The 22,544-nt window shown below is 41.5% G+C and overlaps 1 protein-coding gene across 5 annotated transcripts in view; it reads left to right on the forward strand.

Annotated features, from left to right (window-relative positions):
- Positions 1–22,544, forward strand: part of LOC109549694 (uncharacterized) — a 61,056-nt gene that overhangs the window by 6,902 nt on the left and 31,610 nt on the right. The window contains exons 2-4 of one of the 5 annotated variants that reach the window (XR_004525434.2): positions 14,152–14,415; positions 16,067–16,205; positions 16,732–17,268. The exons of 1 other annotated variant lie outside the window; for it this stretch is intronic. Coding sequence is in view for 1 of the 4 variants with exons in the window: in XM_033852528.2 (XP_033708419.1) it covers positions 14,152–14,195 (44 nt within the window). In the remaining 3 variants the exon portion in view is untranslated. Of the gene's footprint in view, positions 1–14,151; positions 15,393–16,066; positions 17,273–22,544 lie in introns of those variants that run through there. 3 more of the 5 variants (XR_004525433.2, XR_004525435.2, XM_033852528.2) reach the window with 3 other exon arrangements.

The following is a 22,544-nucleotide window of genomic DNA, read 5'->3' on the forward strand; positions in this document are numbered from 1 at the left end:
GAATAATATTTTAAACAGAGTGGTCATTGAGGTGACATTTAAGCAAGATTTAAAGGTGATGAGAGAGAGGAGTGTTCCTGGAAAAGGGAACGGTGAGAGCAAATGTCCTGAGGCAGGAGTGTGTCTGGCGTGTTCGAGAGCAATAAGGAAAGTTGTGTAGGTAAAACGTATTGACGGAGGGGGAAAGTATGAGGAAATGAGGTCAAATAGTTTAAAGGAAGGGATGGGGGAGTAGGTGATGAAGGATCAAATAAGCCATTATAAGAAGGCTGGCTTTTATTCTGAGATAGACGAGAAGCCATTGGGGAGTTGAGCAGAGGAGTGACACTGGCTACTGTGTTGAGAATAGTCTTTATGACAAGGAAGTATGCAGAGAAACTAGTTAGGATGCTACTGCATTGTCCAAATGACACTGTTTCAAAACAGGAGTTAAGCCTCATCTCTAAGGCCACTTCCTTCACATATGCTTTCCAGCCTTCCACTTTAAGGAACTAGAACAAGAAGAGAAAAGTAAATCCAGTGATAGCAGAAGGAAGGAAACAATGAAGGTTAGAGGAGAGAGAAATGATATAGACAATAGAAAATAGTATAATCAATGAAACCAGAAGTTGGTTCTTTGAAAAGATCAATAAAGTTAACAAACCTTTAAATAGAATGACCAAGAAAAAAAGATCCAAATTACTAAAATTAGGGGAAAATGGGGATATTATTACCAACCATATAGAAATAAAAAGAATTACAAGAAAATACTATTAACATTTGTATGCCAACCAATTTGATGACCTAGATGAAGTGTACAGATTCCCAGAAACAAAGTACCAAAACTGACTCAAGAAGAAATAGAATAGACTTAACGTTACAAGTAAGAATATTGATTGAGTAATCAAAAAACTTCCAACAAAGAAAAGCCCAGAATCATACGGCTTCACTGGTGACTTCTATCAAACATTTGAAAAAACACCACCAGTCCTCAAACTCTTACAAAAAATAGAGGAAGAGAGAACGTCTTCCTCTAGGCCAGCATTACCCTGATAACAAAGCCAGACGAAGACATCACAAGAAAATAAAACTACCAACATAGTCCCTAATGAATATAGATACAAAGTGTCCCTAATAAATATAAATACAAAAATCCTCAACAAAAGTAACCCAGCAGCATGTTTAAATGATTACATACCATGACTGACTGGAATCCACAAAATTATTAGTGCTAATAAATTTAGCAAAGTCACAAGGTACAGGATCAACAAAAACCAGTTTTCTTTCTATACACTTGCAATGAACATTCCAAAAAATAAGAACACAATTCCATTTACAATAGCATCGAATAAAATACTATGAAATAAGTTTAAATGAGACATAAACTACATTGAAAGCTACATAACATTGAAAACTATTTACAAAATACTAAAGAGCTAATTAATGGAAAGACATTCCCTGTTCATATTTTGGAAGACTTAATATTGTTTGGATGGCAAACTGATCTATAGATTCATTGCAGTCCCTATCAAAATTCCAACTATGTTTTTTTGCAGAAATTGACAAGTTGATCCTAAAATTTGTATAGAGTTACAAGGGACCCCAAAACAATCTTCAAAAAGAAGGAAGTTGGAGGACTCATACTTTCTGATTTCAAAGCTTACTACAAAGCTACAGTCATCAGCACAGTGTGGTATTGGCGGAAGGTTAGATTGATAAGTCAGTAAATAGAATTGAGAGCCCAGAACTAAACCCATACATGTGTGTTAAATTGATATTTGACAAAGATATCAAAACATCACTGGTGGAAGACTAGTATTTTCAGTAAATGCTGCTAAGAAAATTGTATATCCACGTGCAAATTAATTCGTTTGAACCCTTACCGCACACCATATAAAAACACTAACTCAAAATGTAAGAGGGCAACTATACAAGTCTTAATATATTGGGGGTAAATCTACATGACTTTGGATTTGGCAATGTTATTCTTAGATATGACATCAGAAGCACGAGTAACAAAATGAAAAGTAGATAAGTGGATTTCATCAAAATTTAAAACTTCTGTGCATCAAATGACACTATCAAGAAAAAGCCCACTGAGTGGGAGAAATATTTGCAAGTCATATACGTGATGAGAGTCTATTATCCTAAATATATAAATAACTCTCATAAATTCATCAATAAAAAACAACCCAACTTTAAAATGGTCAAAGCACTTGAATAGACATTTCTCCAAGGAAGATATTTTAATGGCCAACAGTACATGAAAAGATGCTCAATATCATGCCATTAAGGAAATATTAATACAAATCAAAACCACAATGAGGCCTTCCCTGGTGGCACAGTGGTTGAGAATCTGCCTGCTAATGCAGGGGACACAGGTTCGAGCCCTGGTCTGGGAAGATCCCACATGCCGCGGAGCAACTAGGCCCATGAGCCACAACTACTGAGCCTGCGTGTCTGGAGCCTGTGCTCCGCAACAAGAGAGGCCGCGATAGTGAGAGGCCCGCGCACCGCAATGAAGAGTGGCCCCCACTTGCCACAACTAGAGAAAGCCCTCGCACAGAAACGAAGACCCAACACAGCCCTAAATAAATAAATAATTTAAAAAAAAAAACACAATGAGATACCACATCACACCCACTAGAATGACTGTAATTAAAAATCAAACCAGTGTTGACAAGGATGTGGAGAAATTGGAACCCTCATAAATTGCTAGTGGGAAAGTAAAATGGTGCAGCCACTATGGAAAACTGTTTGGTGGTTCTTCAGAAGTTTAAACATAGGATTACTTTATGACTCAGCAGTTTCTCCTCGTAAATATATACTCCAGAGAAATGAAAACAGGTATTCAAACAAAAGCTTGTACCTGAATGTAGCCAAATAATGACCAAAAGTGGAAACATCCAAAGTGTCCACAACATATGAATGGATACATTGTGGTATATACACACAATGGAATATTATTCAGCCATAAGTAGGAGTGATGTACTGATACAGGGTACAACATGGATCAACCCTGAAAAACCTGCCAAGTGAAAGAAGCCAGACACACACAAAAAAACACATAAGATTCTGATTCCATTGGTGTGAAATGTCTCGAATAAGCAGATCCATGGAGATAGATGGGTGGTCACCAGGGACTAGGGAGACATAGGACTGGGGAGTCACTGCTTGATGTGGGGTTTCTTGTTGAGTGATGAAATGTCCAAATTTAGACAGTGCTGATGGTTTCGGATGTGAATGTACTGGAAGTCACTGAATTGTACATTACAATGGTGAACTTTGTGTTGTAAATTGTACCTCAATTTACAAGAAAAAAGCAAAGCATCAGTGCCTCCCCTCTCTATTTGCTTCCAAGCACCCTGTCTACTCCCATGGCCTCTGTGTACAGTTACCACCTATACACAGATGGCTCACTAATTTGTATCTCTAGCTCAGACCTTTTTTCTAAGTTCCAGGCCTGAATATCCAACTACTTACTTACCTAACACCGCCACATGAAAGCTTCAGATGCATCTTTGAAATGCAGAAAACCGAGATCATTCCCTGGCCTTTCAAACTGGGTCATCTTTGAATGTTCCCTATCAGTAAAGGTTAAAAATAGCTCACACTCATTGAGGGTTCACCTCGTGTTAGGGCTGAAATAAGTGCTTTACATCCATCAGTCCATTCAGTCCTCATAAGAACCTCATATTATCTGCTTTTCGCACAGAGAAAATTGAGAGGTCAAATAACTTGCGGATATAACACACCATGCAAGTAAAGCTAACTCTGAGCAAAGGCATCCTGACTTCTCTTTTTCTTTTTTTAATTAACTGATTTTTTTTTTTTTTTTTTTTTTTGCCGTGTTGGGTCTTCACTGCTGCATGCGGCCTTTCTCTAGTTTTGGCGAGCGGGGGCTATTTTTCGTTGTGGTGCACGGGCTTCTCATTGCGGTGGCTTCTCGTCATGGAGCTCGGGCTCTAGGCACTCGGGCTTCAGTAGTTGTGGCACACGGGCTCAGTAGTTGTGGCTCGCAGGCTCTAGAGCATAGGCTCAGTAGCTGTGGCGCACAAGCTTAGTTGCTCTGTGGCATGTGGGATCTTCCAGGACCGGGGATTGAACCTGTGTCCCCTGCATTGGCAGGCGGATTCTTAACCACTGCTCCACCAGGGAAGTCCCATCCTGGCTTCTCAAAGTCTATGTTCTTAATATTGCTGGACCATCATCTACCTTTTTATAGAAACCTAAAAGTCATCCTTGTCATTTCTCTCCTTTACACGCCATAGCCAATTCATCATTAGGTCCTATTGACTTGATTGCCTAAATATCTCTCACTCTATCCAGTTCCTTTTATCTCTACTACCACCAGCCTCATCCAAACCACTATCTTTTGTCTATACAGTGACTTCCTAATTGATCACTCCATGTCTAGTGAGAACAACCTAATGAAAAATAATTACAATTTTGTATCTTCCAAGTAGGGAATTCATATTGTCTTATGCCCACGGAGCATTTACAAATATTAATCAAATTTGGCCACATAGAAATCCTTACTGAATTTCAAAAGCTAGTAATCTTAAAAGCTACTCTTAAGATCTCAGTGCAGTAAAACTTGAAGTCAACAAAGTTTACCTTTATTTCTTGATTTTTTTTTTAGATTTTTTTTTTTTTGACATGGACCTTCGTTTTTTTTAAGCCTTTATTGAATTTGTTACAACATTGCTTCTGTTTTATGTTTTGGTTTTGGTTTTTTGGCCACAAGGTATGTGGGATCTTAGTTCCCTGACCAGGGATCGAACCCTCACCCCCTGCACTGGAAGGCAAAGTCTTAACCACTGGACCGCAAGGGAAGTCCCCTATTTCTTGATTTTTTTTTTTTTTTTTTTTTTTTGGCGATACGCGGGCCTTTTTTTGGCGATACGCGGGCCTCTCACCGCTGTGGCCTCTCCCGCTGCGGAGCACAGGCTCCGGACGCGCAGGCCCAGCGGCGATGGCTCACGGGCCCAGCCGCTCCGCGGCATGTGGGATCTTCCCGGACCGGGGCACGAACCCGCGTCCCCTGCATCGGCAGGCGGACTCTCAACCACTGCGCCACCAGGGAAGCCCCTATTTCTTGATTTTTAACTTCTGGTTCATCGTCAGTATCTCCAACACTCCCGCCTTCCTTGTTGGTGATTTTAGCATGTATATCAATGCTCTGATACCTTGTTGGTGATTTTAGCATGCATATCAATGCTCTGATACCTTGTTGGTGATTTTAGCATGCATATCAATGCCCTGATACCTTGGCTCCCATCTGCTTGAACAGCTCTCCTTTGCACTCTGCCTGAGTCATTCCCTTGATCACTCTCTAGTTGGAGCTTCTTATAGCAGAAACTGCAAGCCCTCCATGTTCTCCATTTCATGCATCCCCTTCTCTGACCAGCCTCCTGTTTTCCAGTGCACCCCTCTAGGTATCTGGTCTCGACAATTCTTCAAAGTCACTGAGAATTCCAGTTATCGATCCTATCAGTGTTTCACTGCCCCTTACCCTTAGTTCCCTCTTTACCCTGTTTAAATTCCATAGTCAATCATTGATCACTCCCTTAGATATGCCCTTGATTTCTTCTCTTGATTCCTCATACTCTCCTGGCAAAACCATAACTCATACCTGGCTCCCAGGTAACTGAACATGACTGGAAGAAAAATGAAAGCGTGGTAAGAGGTCTCACTTTAAATTTATGAACACAAACCTCAACTGATCTCAAAGTGCTGCCAGGCAATCCCTCTCCCCTTTTCTTACACAACTATTTGATACAGTTCTTCAAATATTTACTACTTTCTACTCCCAGTCTTACCCTCAGTGATAACTTTTCATACTTCCTGGAGAAAACTGAAACAATCAGAAGAGGGCTCCTGCCACTGTATCTATCTGCCTGTCAGCGTTTGAACTCATGGACTCTGCGTTCCGGCCCGTTACCGTATGAAAACCATCCATGTTCTCCATGTTCTTATCTAAAATCAGCAGCTCTGCTTGTGTACTAGATCAGGGATCGGCAAACTGCAGCCTGTAGGCCAAACACTGGTCTTTGTTTTTATACAGCCCATGAAGCAAGAATGGTTTTTACATTTTTTGATGGTTGGGGGGAAAAAAGACTATACAACAGAGACCATGAGTGGCCCTAAATTATTTACTGTCTAGCTCTTTACAGAAAAAGTTTTCTGGTTCCTATACTAAATCCCATCCTCACTCACCTACCCAATGATCTTGATTCAACAATTCTCCCTTTTCTCCCTTACATTAACAAGTTTTTGTCTCCATACTGGATTATTTCCACCATCGTTCAAGCATTCTGTTATTCCTCTCATTTAAAAAAAGTACAAAACTTGATCTCCCTTCCCTCACTTGTTACTGTCCCATTTCTTTGCTCCCCTTTGCAACACAGCTTCTTGCAATAACAGTCTGTAACTTGTCTCTCATTTCTCCCTTCTAATTCTCACTCGAATCTACTCCCACCTAGGCTTTCACTATCACCAAAACTGCTCCTGTCAAGGTCACTAATACCCACCATATGCTAATTCCAATGGTTAATCTTCAATCCTAACGTGAGTTGACCTAACAGCAACATCTGACAAAGTGGTTCACTCCCTCCTGCTTGATACACTTTCTTCGCTTGATTCCCAGAACACCATGCTCTGCTTTCTCCCTACAGTACTGGTGTCTCCTTTACTGGTCTGGTGCTTCTCCCTGGTCTCACATTAGAGGGACTGAGGGCTCAGTCCATTCTCCATCTGTACATCTCGTTTCATGGCTTTCAAAACCACCTATTTGCTGGCAACTCCCAAATTTAAAACTAGCCTTGACTTCTGAAATCTAGTTTCCTGTATCGAACTGCCTACTTAACATCTCCATTTGCAAGTCAAATGAACATCTAAAACTTAACATGCAGAACCAATGGCCTGATCTTCAACCCTAAACCTATTTAGTAGTCATCCTCGTTTCACTGATGCTAAATTCTATCCTTCATGTTTTTGAGGCTAAAAACTTTAGAGTCATTCTTGATTTCCCTGTTTTACACCACACATCCATTCCATCAAGAAATTCTGTTGGCTTTGCCTTTGGGCTAGAACCAGAGTCTAATTCCTTCTCTGTTCCTCCACTGCCACCACCCTGATCCAGGCTGCTGTCGTCCCTCGCTGGGTCACTGCTCAGCTGCCTACTCCATGGTCTCTCTGTTTCTACCCTTGCTCCGCATAGCTTGTGCACCATGTAACAGCCAGTGATGCCTTAAAAATATAAATCTTACTGTGTCACTCATCTGCTCAGAATTCTTCCATAGTTCCTCATTTCATGAATACTGAGACCTAAAGTCGTAACAATGGCCTCCAAAGGCCCTACGTAAACTGGCCCCTCTTGCCTCTCTGACCTCATCCCCAGTTCTCTGCCCTTACCTGCTCCAGTGGCCTCCTTAGTCTTCAAGTACTCTGGAGTCCTACTGCGTAAGGGCTTTTGCACAAGCTGCTTGCATTCTTCTGCGGTATGTGCACTTGGGTAACTCCTTTGCCTCCTTTAAGTTCTTGCTCTATTTTTGCCTTCTCAAAGAGGCCTAATTTGATCAACATATTTGAAATTGCAGCCCCCTTCCTGCCCTTACGATTCACCTTGCTCTGCTCTGTGGTTTTCACCTGTAGCGTCTACCGTGCCCTAGCATGCTGGATAATTTACTTACTATGTTTATTGTTTATTGCCTACCTCCTGCCCACTAATGTAACCTCCGGAGTCTTTGTCTCTGTTGCTCACTGATGTGTCCCAAGCATATAGCTCATAGTTGATGCTCAATAAACATTCGATGAATAAATGAACAAACAAAGTTTTAAAAAAACTTAACTAACTTTCCAAACAATCTACCACACAATTATTAAATCATAGCTGCAATTACAAATCTTATACAAATGGAAAAACTAGAACAGTTTATATGAAAATACATGAGATATGAATAAAACTTAAACACAGAGGAAAAAATCGTAGCTTTAAAGGAATATAGTGCCAAACATACAAATTCTTACTGTGATCAGAGATCCGACTTGGGCTGTGTACCATCACGTGTTACATCCATCTCAGCCTAGCTACTGGACTTCCTCTCCCAAGGCTACTGCATTAGAACAGCGGTTCTCAAAGCGCAATCATTGGGCCAAAGCACTAGCACCACTGGGAACTTGTCAGAAGGCAGATTCTGTTCTAATAAGCCTCCAGGTGATTCTGATGCACATGACTGAGGTTCAATATATTAGAATCAGGGAATTTATTTCTTACTGGCTTTTCTCCTTCCCAGATCCAGGAAGAGGAATAGAGTCTACTTTTGACTCAAATACTTTGTCTTGCGTAGGGAGACAGATTTAATGGATCAGATAAGTTTATCATCTATGTTAACCAATACAAAATACCTTTAATTCTTCATGCATGTAAACTTTGAGTACCTTCTGTTTGTTAAGATGAGGCAAGATAAAAATATTGTACAGAAGAAGATTCACAATCATAGGCTTACATCTGTCTTAGAGGTTATTATCCTGATTGAGGTTGGTAATCACAGTCAGATCCTCATAGAATATCCTGTTTATTTAGTACCTAAGAATAAGTTTAAAGGAAGTACCAAGACCTATATTGAGAACATCTTAAGGATTTACAGAAGGATGTAAAACAATCTGAGTAAATTGAAAGCCATTTAATTTCCTAGGTGGGATAACTTAATATTGCATAGGTGGACAGTGCTTCCAAATAAATGCATAGATGTAATGCAGTTCCAATCACAATCACAACTTGGGGGAAGTGAATGTTGTTTTGGCAAATTCATACCAAAATTTATCTTGAAATGAACTCATTAAAAATTCAAAATTAGGAGAAAGGAGAATGACGAGGGGGAGCTTTTCATACCATACATTAAAATTGACTATAAAGCAAAAGTAATTTAGATTGCATGTTATGGATACTGGAAGAGACAAATACAAATGGAATGAAATGGCCAAAAATAGATCCATGTGGTTATAACAAATCACTGTATTATAAAGGAGAAATTGGAAGTCAGTTGTAAAGTGATGGACTATTCAAGAAATGTTGAGACGATTAGTTACCCATTCTGAAAGAAAGAAAATTAGCTCCTCTCTTGGTATCATGCTCCAAAGTGAATTCTTAGTGTATTACATCTCTAAATATTAAAAATTAAAGTACAGGGACTTCCCTGGTGGCACAGTGGTTAAGAATCCGCCTGCCAATGCAGGGGACACGAGTTCGAGCCCTGGTCCAGGGAGATCCCACATGCCTCAGAGCAACTAAGTCTGTGCGCCACAACTACTGAGCCTGTGCTCTAGAGCCCGTGAGCCACAACTACCGAGCCCGTGAGCCACAACTGCTGAAGCCCGCATGCCTAGAGCCCGTGCTCCACAACAAGAGAAGCCACCACGGTGAGAAGCCCGCACACTGCAACGAAGAGTAGCCCCCGTTCACTGCAACTAGAGAAAGCCCATGTGCAGCAATGAAGACCCAACGCGACCAAAAATAAATAAAATAAATAAATTTATTTAAAAAAAAGAAAGAAAGAAATCTAGGGCAAATAGTTGGCTAAAGTCACAGAGATAATAAAAGCAGGAGGACTGTGGCATTTGGGCCCTAGAAAATACCCTCTCATCCACTACACCATGCCACCTCTAAATGAATTAAAGCAGAATTTTCAAGTGTGAGCTGGGAGTAGTCAAGACCCTTTCAAAAGATCTCTGAAGTCAAAACTTTTCATACTAATAAAGCATTATTTGACTTTTTCACTCTCTTTTCTGAGTGTACAGTACAGTTTTCCTGAGGCTACATGACAAGTCTTATTGCAAAAGACTGAGTGCAGAGCAGATGTGAGAATACAGCTGAGTTCCACGAAGGCAGATATTAATGAGACTCACAAAGATGTAGACAAAGCCACTCTGTGTTTTGAAAAATACAGTTATTTTCCTAAAAATATTTATGTTAACATGTAGTTTATTATTTTAAATGAATTAATAAACATTTTAGAATGTTCTTAGTTTTAATTTCTAACCTGGTAAATATCAGTAGATAAAACCCACATGAACAGAAGTTCTTTGGAGTCCTCAATAATTTTTAAGGATGTAAAGGAGTCCTGAGACCACAAAGTTTGAGAACTACCAAATTAAAGAATTACTTTCAGGGACTTCCCTGGTGGCGCAGTGGTTAAGAACCCGCCTGCCAATGCAGGGGACACAGGTTCAAGCCCTGGTCCGGGAAGATCCCACATGCCACAGAGCAACTAAGCCCACGAGCCACAACTACTGAGCCCACATGCCACAACTACTGAAACCCGCATGCCTAGAGCTCGTGCTCCACAGCAAGAGAAGCCACCACAATGAGAAGCCTGCACACTGCAACGAAGAGTAGCCCCCGCTCGCCGCAACTAGAGAAAGCCCACGTGCAGCAACAAAGACCCAACACAGCCAAAAATTAAATAGATAAATAAAAATTAATTAATTAAAAGGAATTACTTTCAGACAAGAGACAGTCATGTCACTTGGGCCTCCATCCCCCTTTCTGTGTTCCTCACTTAAACAGAAGAGATTCCATGGGGGAATCTGTGGCTTCTCCCTCAAGACTAAAATCTTGAGAACTCTTTTCTAGACTAGAGCAGTGTTTTCCGAAATGTACGCATAGAAAGTTACTTGAGATGCTACTATCCCACCGTCAGCCCATTTCTACTCCCTGGGCACAAATCTGTGTACAGCCCCCTCTGTTCAATAAATAGCCCCCCAGGGTGCCAGCAGATGTGAAGGGGCTCCCTGTAGGCAGAGCGCATGCTTCTCTAGGGCCCATGCGCCATCAGGGCAAGTCCAGGATGACAAGGGAGTAACTGATGTTTGTAATCTGCTGTGGCCAGAAGGGCACCTGCTTCTGGTTTTCCATTTACAATACTGATTTTTAAAGTTTCCTTTTGAGATCAATTTAAGTTTAAAAACTGAGTTGATTTAAAGAAAAGTGTTAGGAAAAATGTTATATATTATGTGAATATGACAGTAAAGAAAAATTAGATATTCTGTGAATATGGCAAAATTTGTTAAGTGAGGGAAGTTTGAGAAACGCTGCTCTAAAACGCATCACTGATCTGTCTGGAGTGGGTCTTTAGATGGTTGTTGGGATCTGAGAAAAAGAGGGCAAGACTTGAGGTACCTTCACACCCGCACTCTAGGGGAGATACAGGAGGAGAGCTCTGCGCTAAGAGTGAAAGATCAAAGCCCTTTACTTTGGCGTTTGTGGGGGATTTCTAGCCTCTAGTTATTCCTTCCCCCAACGACACCTGCTTATCAGTATGTTTCTTTCACTTACACAAAGCTTGTGTTCGTCCCCTGAGTCCACGCTACTCAGCCATGGTGCAGACTTAATTACCCCTTAAAGCACCACGTGATATCATATCTGATAAGGATTGATATCCAGAATATATAGGGAGTTTTCTACAACTCAACAGCAAAGAAATCTGATTTTAAAATGGACTAAGGACTTGAAGGAAATACACACACTGCCAATAAGCACATGAAAAGGTACGCAGCATGACTAAGCATTAGGAAATGCAAGTCAAAACAACAGCAAGATACTATCTCACACCCTGCAGGATGTCTATTATTAAAAAATTATAAAAAAACAAAAAAGCAGAAAATAAAAAGCATTGATGAGGATATGGAGAAACTGGAGCCCTTATGCCCTGCTTGTGGGAATGTAAAATCATGCAGCCACTACGGAGATTCTGCAAAAAATTAAAAATAGAATTACCATATGATCCAGCAGTTCCACTTCTGGGTTTATGCCCCAACGAAAGCAGGAACTCAGACAGATATTTGTTCACCAATATTCACAGAAACAGTGTCTGCAAAGGCAAAAGATGGAAGCAACCCAGTGTCTATTCATATATATGGACTTTTAAAAACTATACACACACACACACACACACACACACACACACAGGAAGGCACTTAAAAAGGAAGGCACTTCTGACACACACTACAACATGGATGGACCTTGAAGACATTAAGCTAAGAGAAATAAGGCAGTCACAAAAGGACAAATGTTGTATGATTCCAGTTAGATGAGACAGCTATTGTAGTCAAATTCATAGTGACAGAAAGTAGAATAGAGGATACCTGTGGCTGAGGAGAGGGGGTAAGGGAGAGCTGTGTTTTTATGGGTACCGACTTCCAGTAGGGGACGATGAAAAACTTCTGGAGGTGGATGGTGGTGCTGCTTGTGCAACAACGTGAATTTACTTAATGCCACAGAATTGTCCACTTTCAAATGGTTTGAACGATAAAATTTATGCTATGCTTATTTCACCACAATCTTTAAAAAACACAATGTGAGGAATTATTGCCCACAGAACTTGAAGTACAATCCGAATCATAATACTATACATCTCATGGGAAATGGATAATCAGACATATGGCACGGGTGCCCCCCAAGATACCAACCGATCCCTGCTCACAAAACCACAACATTCAATGTAATTTGCATGGCATCGTCTACTCATATGCAAGCCCATTTACTCACAGACTAAAGTTGTAGTCTGACGGAACATTGCTTCTGGGTTCACATTTTAGACTTTACTTTTCTTCCGCAGCCCTGGTAAGATTACAGTAAAGCAGGCTGGATCCAAAAAGGAAGCACTCCTTACCGGGGAGTTACCCCAACACGGAAGCAAACAGTTAGTTATCCAACCAGTATATGCGGCAACACCTCTTGGTGAGGGAGTGAAAGTACGGTGGTGACAGTGCTCAGGCCTTACCTGTTCATATCCCTGGTTTATCCAGATCGTTTTGCAGTGCAAACTTCGCCAGCTTCTTTTTGCAAAACAGTATAAAACCTTAAGAGAGAGCTGATTCATATTTTGAAAAATGTTCATCATTTTATCTACTTTTTACCAATTACTCTTTTCTTATGAACAAATGGTATTTATTTTTAATTTTTTTTAAATGTTAGGAACTACATAAACTAGCAACATTTCTCCAAAAAAAGAGAGCTTATCACTGCCCCTAAGGCTTCTGTTTTGCCCTTCAGTTATTATCTGCCTTTGAAACAAAGCAGAGGGAAAGTCTGAAAGTGGTTTCTTGGGGCCCTTTTAGTCTCTTAAATTTTAGAGAGATGACACCATTTCGGGGTCTTTAGTAAAGCAAGATTTGCTTATAAGACTGGTGAACTCTAGAGGCCTCTGATAGATTTTGCAATGATTTCTTGTTAAAGTAGCGTTTCTCCAGATCCTGCAGCTAGCAAGCACCACCCCGTCAACACTCTCCCGACAGCACATCACTTCTGCAAAACCTTCCAAATATGCATATACAGGTATTTTGTTCAGAATTTGAATTCCTGGGATATTGCTAGATTAAGGGAGTCACAGGCATACAGTGTAATCCGATTTAGGATAGAGTTAACATGGTGCCCAGCTTTCCATGCAGTGTTTAAGGAAATGTTATGATGAGATCACTCATGTCAATGTCCAGTATGTCCTAATGAATCAAGCTTCATTTCAAGGCCGTATGACTTCTGTAGGAATATCCTTTTAAGCTCACCGTGGACCTGTGTTATGTGCATTTAGGCCGCCGCAGTAAACACACGGCAGCAGGGAGCACCCTTGGCACACACGAGCGGGTCTCTGTCCTTGCAGCCCAGCCCGGGAGGGACATATGACTCCATCAGCACGGCTCCAAACTTGTATCAGTGTTGACTGCTTGCCAGGTGGTATGGCACCAAATTCTCTCCTTTTAGAGTGTTGTTTTCCCATCTGGCTTTCATCCTTTCTTGCATCACAAAAGCATACTTCTAGAAAAAGGAATATTCATCAGCTATATCAAAAAAGACAGGCCGCCTTAAATCAACATCTAAAAAGATTAAATTTTGTTTGCAAAATTCTAAGACAGATTTTGGATGTTTTCTACATGAAAGCTACTTTCCTGTTCGAAGGAATATTGACCTGTTTCTATAGTGAATAGACTTACCTATGGAACCCTACAAATAGAATAGCCCTCTGTGGCAAAGAGGCTTTCTGCCAGTATCTTTTCTCCTTTTCTTTCTTAGTAGAACCCTTGGTTTGTAGTGGGACCCATCCCTGTCCAGGAGACTATTTCCTCACTTCCCTGTAGCTTGATGTGGTCATGTGACCAACGTCTGTCCAATAGGAAATAAGCAGAAGCCGTGCAAGGAACTGACCGGAAGTCCTTAAACAGAGGCGGCTCTTCTCCCTCTCTCCTTCCTCGGGCACAACATGAGTGTGGTGGCCGGAGCTTGAATAGCCCTCCTGAACTATGAAGTGGAAGCCACGTGCTAAGGACGGCAGAGCGAAAGTCAGCAGCCTGGTTTTCTGGCGCCGTGGACGGGCATGTCAGCCCAGGAGAGACTACCGCCGGATTTCCACACGTGAGAGAACGTACTCTGCTATTTTGGTAAGCCACTGTAATTTTGGGTTCCTTGTTGCTCATAGCTACGTCTAACTCAGCTCTCGAATATGGAAAGAAATGATCTTCTTTTGAGAATATAGCGTCATGTGCTCTAAGTTGTTTAATTGAGGCTGATGGCGGCGTCTCCATTTAATGAAGGAATTCAAATCTGAATGATGTCCCCGTAGTAAAAAAAAATTAATAACAATACAAGCTCACTTTGATTTCTCTCTCTGAGGGTGTCAGTACCTTCACTGTGATGTTCACTTCCTTTGAAAGAATAACATGTTCTGACAAGTGGAAGTTGGTTATCTAAAGCAAATACCTTGCTACTTTAAATCTGCTAAAAAACAAACTGTATTCGTTTTCGATTCCTGTGTCTAAAGCAATTGTGGAAAATGTATGTTCCAATGAATTCAAAAGATTAATGTTAAATTAATAGTAAGTGCATTCTGCACTGAGGATGGTTGCCTCTAGAGTGCTGCTAACTTATTTCTCGACCTAGATGGTGGCTGCTTACATATTTGCTTTATATTTGTCCATTAAACTGTACCTATGTTTATGTACTGTTCTGTGTTATATATTTCAGAATAATAAAGGATTAAAGACGTGAATTTTGTGATTCCTTTTAAAAATGCACCTTTCACTTGTTTTGAAGCAAGTGTTTTGTTTTGTTTAATATTTGTTTTGGCCACACCGGGCCACACCGGCCACACCGTGTGCCATTAGTTGTGGCACACGGGATCTTTTTAGTTGTCGCATAAGAACTGTTGGTTGCAGCCTGCATGTGGGATCTAGTTCCCTGACCAGGGATTGAACCTGGGGCCCCTGCATTGGAAGCGCAGAGTCTTAGCCACTGGGCCACCAGGGAAGTCCCACAAATACTTTGTTTTTGACGAAAAAATGTAAAATATAAAATTCATATCATTGTCAGCAAATTTCCCAATAAAAATGTATTGCTTTGATTAACAATTTTTATCAAATATGCGTGGTATCTTCATTGAAACCGTCCAGTAGTTTAACTAAGGATAATCCCAGAAAATTATCAGACTTTCTCTATATAACATCCACTTTAGCCAGACCCTTTAATAAATAGGATGTAGTTGAAAGATAACCACCTCACGTCTTTAGTAGGACAAACCTAGAATGAATGAATGGCTAGATTCGATTTTTTAAAGTTCCAGGAGCATTCTAAGACATATTTCTGTAAAAATAGACAGCGTAGTAAAAGAGCATTGGTCTCCGCTAGTGTGTTTGGGCAAGGCACTTACGTTTTTGAGTGTTAGTTCGCTCTATCTATAAAAGAGAGATGATAATCCCTGCCCTCCTAGATGTGTGAAAGACTGTTCAACAAGCGTTTTATAAGCCTGTTATTATTAATATACAGATTTGATTTAACATGGTTGTGGTCCAGATTGATCCAAGTTCTCTGAGGCGTCATGTGCCAGCAGAGGGGATGTATCAGTTGAGTTAAGCCATACTGGCTGCCTTCGCAGGCACTGTGGCCTCTCAGGGAATTAGCACAACACAGATGTACTCCGCCGTCATCCTAATCCAGTGCGAGTCAGGAGGGTCTCTTTGGTGGCTCCCCTACAATTCTGGGACGTGGGGCGCTTACATTTCACCACTCTGCCGTCTGAAAGTCCTTTACTTCCAGCTCTACTGATGGGAAAGAGAAGACGGAGAACTCACACCTGCCCATAACGGTTCTGGACTGAAAGAGTCATGTGTCCTCCCCCCAGAGTCCTCGGCCAGCACTGTTTCTGTAGCCCCATCCCAGCTGCAGGGGAACACAGGTACTTACAACACTGTCTCACAACAAGCAACTTACAAGGAAGCTACTTGATTTAAAGCCAGGATTCTTAATATCAAGTCCATGGAATGGCTTTAAGGGGTCTGAGAGTCCCATTAGACTTTACACAAAAATCTGGACTTGTGTTGTGATGTTTATTTTCCTAGGAAGAGGATCCATCTCTTTCTTTGGTCTCAAAGGGGTGCTCAAAAAAAAGTAAAGAATTACTGATTTAAGGCAATAGGTAAGGGGAGAAAACTGTGGAATTGGCTGCTATCCTTTCTTTTAAATTTAATACTGCCTACAGTTTACTGCCTACTTAGGGTAGAAGACACATGGACAGTAGAGGTTCCACGCACAGTGGATGGCTAGTTGTTACACCAGGCATTTTTCATATGCTACCTTTAATCTTCACATTCACCTCGAAGGCAGATATTCTCATCCCCTTTGTGCAAATAGGGAAACTGAAGCTGAGCGGGGCCCTGTGAGGTTCCCAGGCACCGACACCCTATGCCCCCCGTTTCTTGTAGGCAAGACTCCAGCCTCCATGACCTCCCCTGAGTTCCAAAGGGCAGATTATGGAACAGTTGCTAATCAGGGGGGAGCAGCCAGGGAACCACCTGAGGCAAGACTGAAGGGGCCAGAGAAGCTCGTCCACCTGAGATGAGGTCAAGGGAGCGCATGCCCTGCACACTTCCCACCCTGAGTCATGGTTACAAAGACCCTCATCAAATCCTGGCAAAGTAATAAAGCTGTCCTTTTCTGCTTCACCCCAAACCCTGTCTCCGAGATTTGATTCTGCACCCGTGTGCGGAGAGGCTGAGCTTTCAGTAGCAAAACTAAGAAGCATAAAGATCACATAATATGCCTCAGATCGCACAGCTAGTAAATGCAAGGCATGTGTGTGAACCCAGGACTGTTTAGCTTCAAAGTCCTCATATCACACTGGGCCATTTAGGTGTTTATTATCCATTGTGAATGAGATGTAAAAGACAATATGGCCTGAACGTATTCAGAACTTTATTTTCCTGCAAACTGAACAAACCAGACAAAATACCAGTCTTTAGCAGAAATGTCATAGAAATTTCTGTGGTTGAATGACAAGACTCCAACATTGATGAAGATCTGTTGTGTACACAACTGACTACAGATAGAGAAAGGCCAAATAGCAAAGAAGAAAAGTGAAAGAATTTCTACCTGATTCATATTTAAATAGATGGATAGATAAATAGAAGTATGTGCTTAATGCTTTTCTGATTTTTAGATAACTTTTATTATTTTTTTAAAATTTATTTATTTATTTAGCTGTGCTGGGTCTTAGTGGCAGCACGCGGAATCTTTTAGTTGTGGCATTCAAACTCTTAGTTGCGGCATGTGGGATCTAGTTTCCTGACCAGGGATCAAACCCTGGCCCCCTGCATTGGGAGTGCAGAGTCTTAGCCACTAGACCACCAAGGAAGTCCCTGATTTTGAGATAACTTTGCAAATAATTTTCAGTAGTTTCATTTAGCTGGTGAGAACTTTTTTTATTCTTTCTAAATTTTTTTCTGAATTTTCTAAATTTTCACTTTAAATATAGAAAGTCATTTAGAAATATTAAACATGTCCCTGAAGTATCCAGAGTGACTCATGATCCACTCAGCCACTTCAGAGAGCATGGTGGAGTTGGTACCCTGGAGCATTTTTGGCAATAGAATCTGGATTTTTTTTTCTCTTGCAAACAACAAAAACCAACTCTGGCAAAATGGAATTTATTGGAAGAGCGTAGAGAATTCCTGGAAAGCTGGGTCCCCCAACTTGGACAAAGAATAGGAACCAAGTTGATCTCCAGGGTCAGGAAGCAAGTTGCTCTCCATGGTCGGGAAGCACGTTGTTACTGCTGCGAAGGTCTTGCAGCAGTAACATTTTGTCAACTTGTAACTGTTCTCATACCCATGCTTCACTGATTCAAAGTCTCAAAGAGGTCTGAATATCCAATCCTCCATCATAGGCTCAATACCCCTCTCCGTGCTATTTCCCCACCCCTGCAGCCTTTTGTTCCTAGAAGGGAAAGAAGCCACTTCCTCCAAAAATGACACACGATAAAGGATTCTCAAAAAAGAGACTGGGGTGCCAAATAGGACAGCCAGACAGTGACTAACTGCCCCCACTACAGCCAGCCATCCCCAGCTCACTGACACAAGGCTCTTTGTGTACAAATTTTAGAAAAGGAAATTAAAAAGTGAAATGTCGTAGTCAAATTTCTTAGTTACCTATGCTAAATGAAAACATAATAAATGTATTCTATAAAATAATATATTAATTTGGAAATACCACTCATCTCTTAATCACTGCTGTTTCTTTCCCAATACTTATCAGAGGAACAAAAGCTGAGTACAGGTAGGTCTTTTAAAAGAATAGTATAGGAATTCCCTGGTGGTCCAGTGGTTAGGACTCGGTGCTTCCACTGCTGTGGCCCTGGTCTGGGGATTAAGACCCTGCAAGCCACGCAGCATGGCCAAAAAAAAAAAAAGAATAGGATTGATTATACCAAAGGGAGTACAATAAGGAAAAGAACTTGTGAATAGTTAATAACAAAAGTAAGAGGTAGATAGAAAAAAGAAATAAGGGATGAAGAGACAGACCCTGCAGAGGAAAAGAGAGGGAGGCTGTAGAGAGAAACATGGGTGTAAGTCTTCAGCAACCTCTTCCTGCAGCCTCGCTCCTTCCGCTAACGTGTATTCCTCATCACCCTTCCCTTCCTGTCACCATTACTTGCATCAGTCCTGGTGAGTTCCCTGCACCTAGAGACAAACATACGCCCTACAGAGATTTAGAGCTCATTCAGATTCCTACCAAGAGCAGCTTCCTTGCACTATCAGAACAGGAGCTCAGAAAGCCGCAGTGCTGGCCACAGCAGCCCTGGGGTCTCCGGCAGAAGCCTGGCAGACAGAGATGACAACAGCCATCAGAACCCGTTCCTCCTTTTTCTTCTTTAGAGCCCTTCCGAACAAAGCTCTTCCAAAAGAAGGGAGAACCCTTCACTAGCGGAGCCCAGTGACGCAAACCAGGGCTAACCCACCCCTCTGGCCTTCACCCAAAAGGAAATTCACCCAAGCGCTAGCCTTCACATTCTCCCTCAAAGTCAGCTAAAAAAGAATCTTAGGTTTACCTCTTTGGTTTTCAAGTTTTTCTTCCACGAGCTTAAGTAAAAGGGACTGTTGCAGAACCCAACTTGGGCCCACTCACCCACAGGCAGTAAAGACAAACTACTGACGCCGGGTCGTGGTGAAGGAAAGCGCAGCACTTTTCGCAAGGCGCCCAGTGTTGGGCCAAGCAAGGAGCCCGGGAAGCTCATGCTCAAAGGGCCCAAACTCCCCAATGGCTTTCAGGGAAAGGTTTTTAAGGACAGAGTGAAGGAGAGGGCTTTGGGGTGTGTGGTCATGTCACGGACACTCTTCTGATTGGTTGGTGGTGAGGTAATTGGGAGTCAACATCATCAGCCTTCTGGTTCCAACCCGTCTGGGGTCTCTGTGCGGGTGGGCAGCATGCAGGTAACACACAGTGGCTCAAGGACATGGCTCAGAATAGTATCTACAGCCCTTGAGGAGGAACTAAATGTCCTTGACTTTGTTTAATGGCTAAACTGTTATTATCTTGTCTTGCTTGACTGTTTTCCTCGTTTCTGCATTTTCTCACTTCTCTGATTAAATGTCTTCTTTGGAACTCAGGGAAGGCCTAGGAGGCTAACGCTTTTCATAAACAAGGGGCAGGCGGAGGATATGGGGTGGGGTGGGGTTCCAGGACTGCTCTTGACCAGAAACTTACAGCGACATGATCACTGGTTACAGAAGTCCTGGAAAGTCCTCACAGCCCCTAAATTATAATCTACTTTGAAAATGAATAGCTGTATTAGACAAATACAAAAAGTCTAAGAGTGGGATACTCCTAGATGTTTGTCCAAAGTAGGAAGAGGTAGAGAGAAAAAAATAGATTGTGATAAAATCTTTCCACTCTGTTTTCTCAAAAGAGGATTTTTCTTGTTCCTTTCTTTGGGAGTTACCCTATTAACTCCCTTTCCATATTAACAGTGTGTCTCAACTGCAGCCAAGTTTTGCTATATTTTGTAAATCAACTTTTTTTTTCCTATCAAAAATAGCAAGCACAGAAACTTTTAAAGAGGAATGACTGTATCAGGACTAAGGCTTGAGGAAGAAGAAAAATAGGGCAACTTAGGCTTCACTTTACTGTATATGCTTTTTATAATATGTCTGTTTCTTAAATTTAGCATATATTTTTGTTACAGAACAGCAAACATGTAGAGGAGGTTCTGTATCTGGAAAACTGTTTGATAAACATTTTGGCATTTATTAGGAACAGTCAAAATCTTAAGAAGGAGAGCTGTAGACGCAAATTCTGTTGGAAAATGAATATAGATTTGGCAATATATCCTGATAACTGGCTGGTAGGCACATGACAATACTGAATGCAGAAGACAACGGTTTCCAAGAGAACCAGAATATTAGCCTCTGGCACTGAGATGGGCTGGTGAACATAGAGAAGAATCATTTAGGAGAGGTAAACCTGGCTCTGTATTCCCAGAAAAATGGAACTGGAGTTAAGAACATTTTGTACGATTCAGTGTTAAGCTGGGTAGGGGTGAATTTGGCTATCAAGAGAGCATTTTTTTACTTGGGCTGGAGGCCGGGCTTCAGGCTCAGATGAAAAGGAGTGTGCTTCCCTAATACCCAGGGGAACTGAGAAAAAAGAAACTGAGCAGCTGCTTTAAATCCTCTTAGCAGCAGTCAGGGCATGTGTCTCAACTAACTAACTAACTAACTGGCTCTGGCCTTGGCCTGGTCATGGAAAGACGTGGACTAGAATGAGAACTGGACACAGTTTAAGTGGGAACTCTGCATGGGAACATGAGTTAAATGGCTTTAAGCAACACCTATGCTTATTCACCTCTTTTGTACGTAATTTGTGACTAACGATGTGCCCGGACTAGAGTAAACTAGTTTATACACCCTAAATGGCTGATGGCAAAGTGGGTCTGGAGCGAGAGCACATGCAACACGACCCCAAGGACATCCCAGACCATCTCGTGGACTCTCACTTCTTTCTGGCGTAACTGTATGTCTCTTTGCAACGTGACTTTGCTGTACCTCCCATCAGGAGACAGTCCTTAAATCTGGCCTTGACCATGGGACTCCTGTGTGCAAGGCCTTGCCCTCTCTTGCTGTTGGGGACTCTGCCTGTTACCGAGTCTATGCTCATACTGTTCGACGCACGACAGGCCAGTCAATCGAGAGACAAGTTGTTGGGGCAAGGTATAGAGGTTTTATTCCGGAAGCCAGCCGACTGAAAAGATGGTGGACTCATGTCCCAAAAACCCATCTTGCCCAGGTTTGGATGCTAGTTTCTTTTATGGAACAAAGAGGGGAAGGTGAGGAGGTAAAGTAAAAAGAGGCAGTAGGTTGTTGCAAACATTTCCTGGTTCCAGCCAGCCTCCAGAGGGGAGGTGTTAATTTCTTCTTCCTGCAGCCATTCATAGGTGGACCTTGTCAGGATGTTTCCTGGGAGCTGAACAAAGGTATTTTTAACTTAACACTCAGGCAGGGGAGGCAGGGTTTCTGGAAATGGGCAACATCCTTTTAATGATTAACTTGTAAAAAAAAGCAATAGAATACAAAGGTTAAAGGACAAGAAACAGATCCAATATGGAGTCAGATTTGTTCTTCCCTATTACCTGCCTGCTCCTCTTCAGAAAAAGTCCAGGCTAGTCTCATAGAGGACAAAAGAGTGTGTGGAGAGAGGACCCGGCCTTGCCAGCCAACTCAGCCTCTCCAGGTGAGACCTATACACAGACAGGGAACTGCCCCTGCATGGAGCAAAAACAGACCCCAATTGCTGACCCACAGAACTGTGAGCAAATAATGGGACTCTGCTTTAAGTTACTACATTTGGGGGATGACTGGCTATACAGTAAAAGGTAACACCATTACTAATAAGTCAATACCAATTATTATTATTTTTCAAACAGAAGATGTTGTTACAAGGCTTCAGCAAACATACATGATATGGGGATAATTTTTTAAGACTAAAATAAATCTAATATATCTTTATTTGTATACTAATTTATTATATATTTTAAAGAATAATAGAATTTAAAGCAGAAGTTAAAGAAGTACAACACAGCTACAATAAAGTAATTCACTGGAATTCAAATATCTGCAATCATTTAATCCAGGGGCTAGCAAACTACAGCCTTCAGGCCAAATCTGGACCCTGAACTCTTTTGTAAATAAAGTTTTATTGGCACACAGCTATGCTCATTCAATTACGTATTGTCCATAGCTTCTTC

Source organism: Tursiops truncatus, chromosome 2 (assembly GCF_011762595.2).
Source record: "Tursiops truncatus isolate mTurTru1 chromosome 2, mTurTru1.mat.Y, whole genome shotgun sequence".
NCBI lineage: Eukaryota > Metazoa > Chordata > Mammalia > Artiodactyla > Delphinidae > Tursiops > Tursiops truncatus.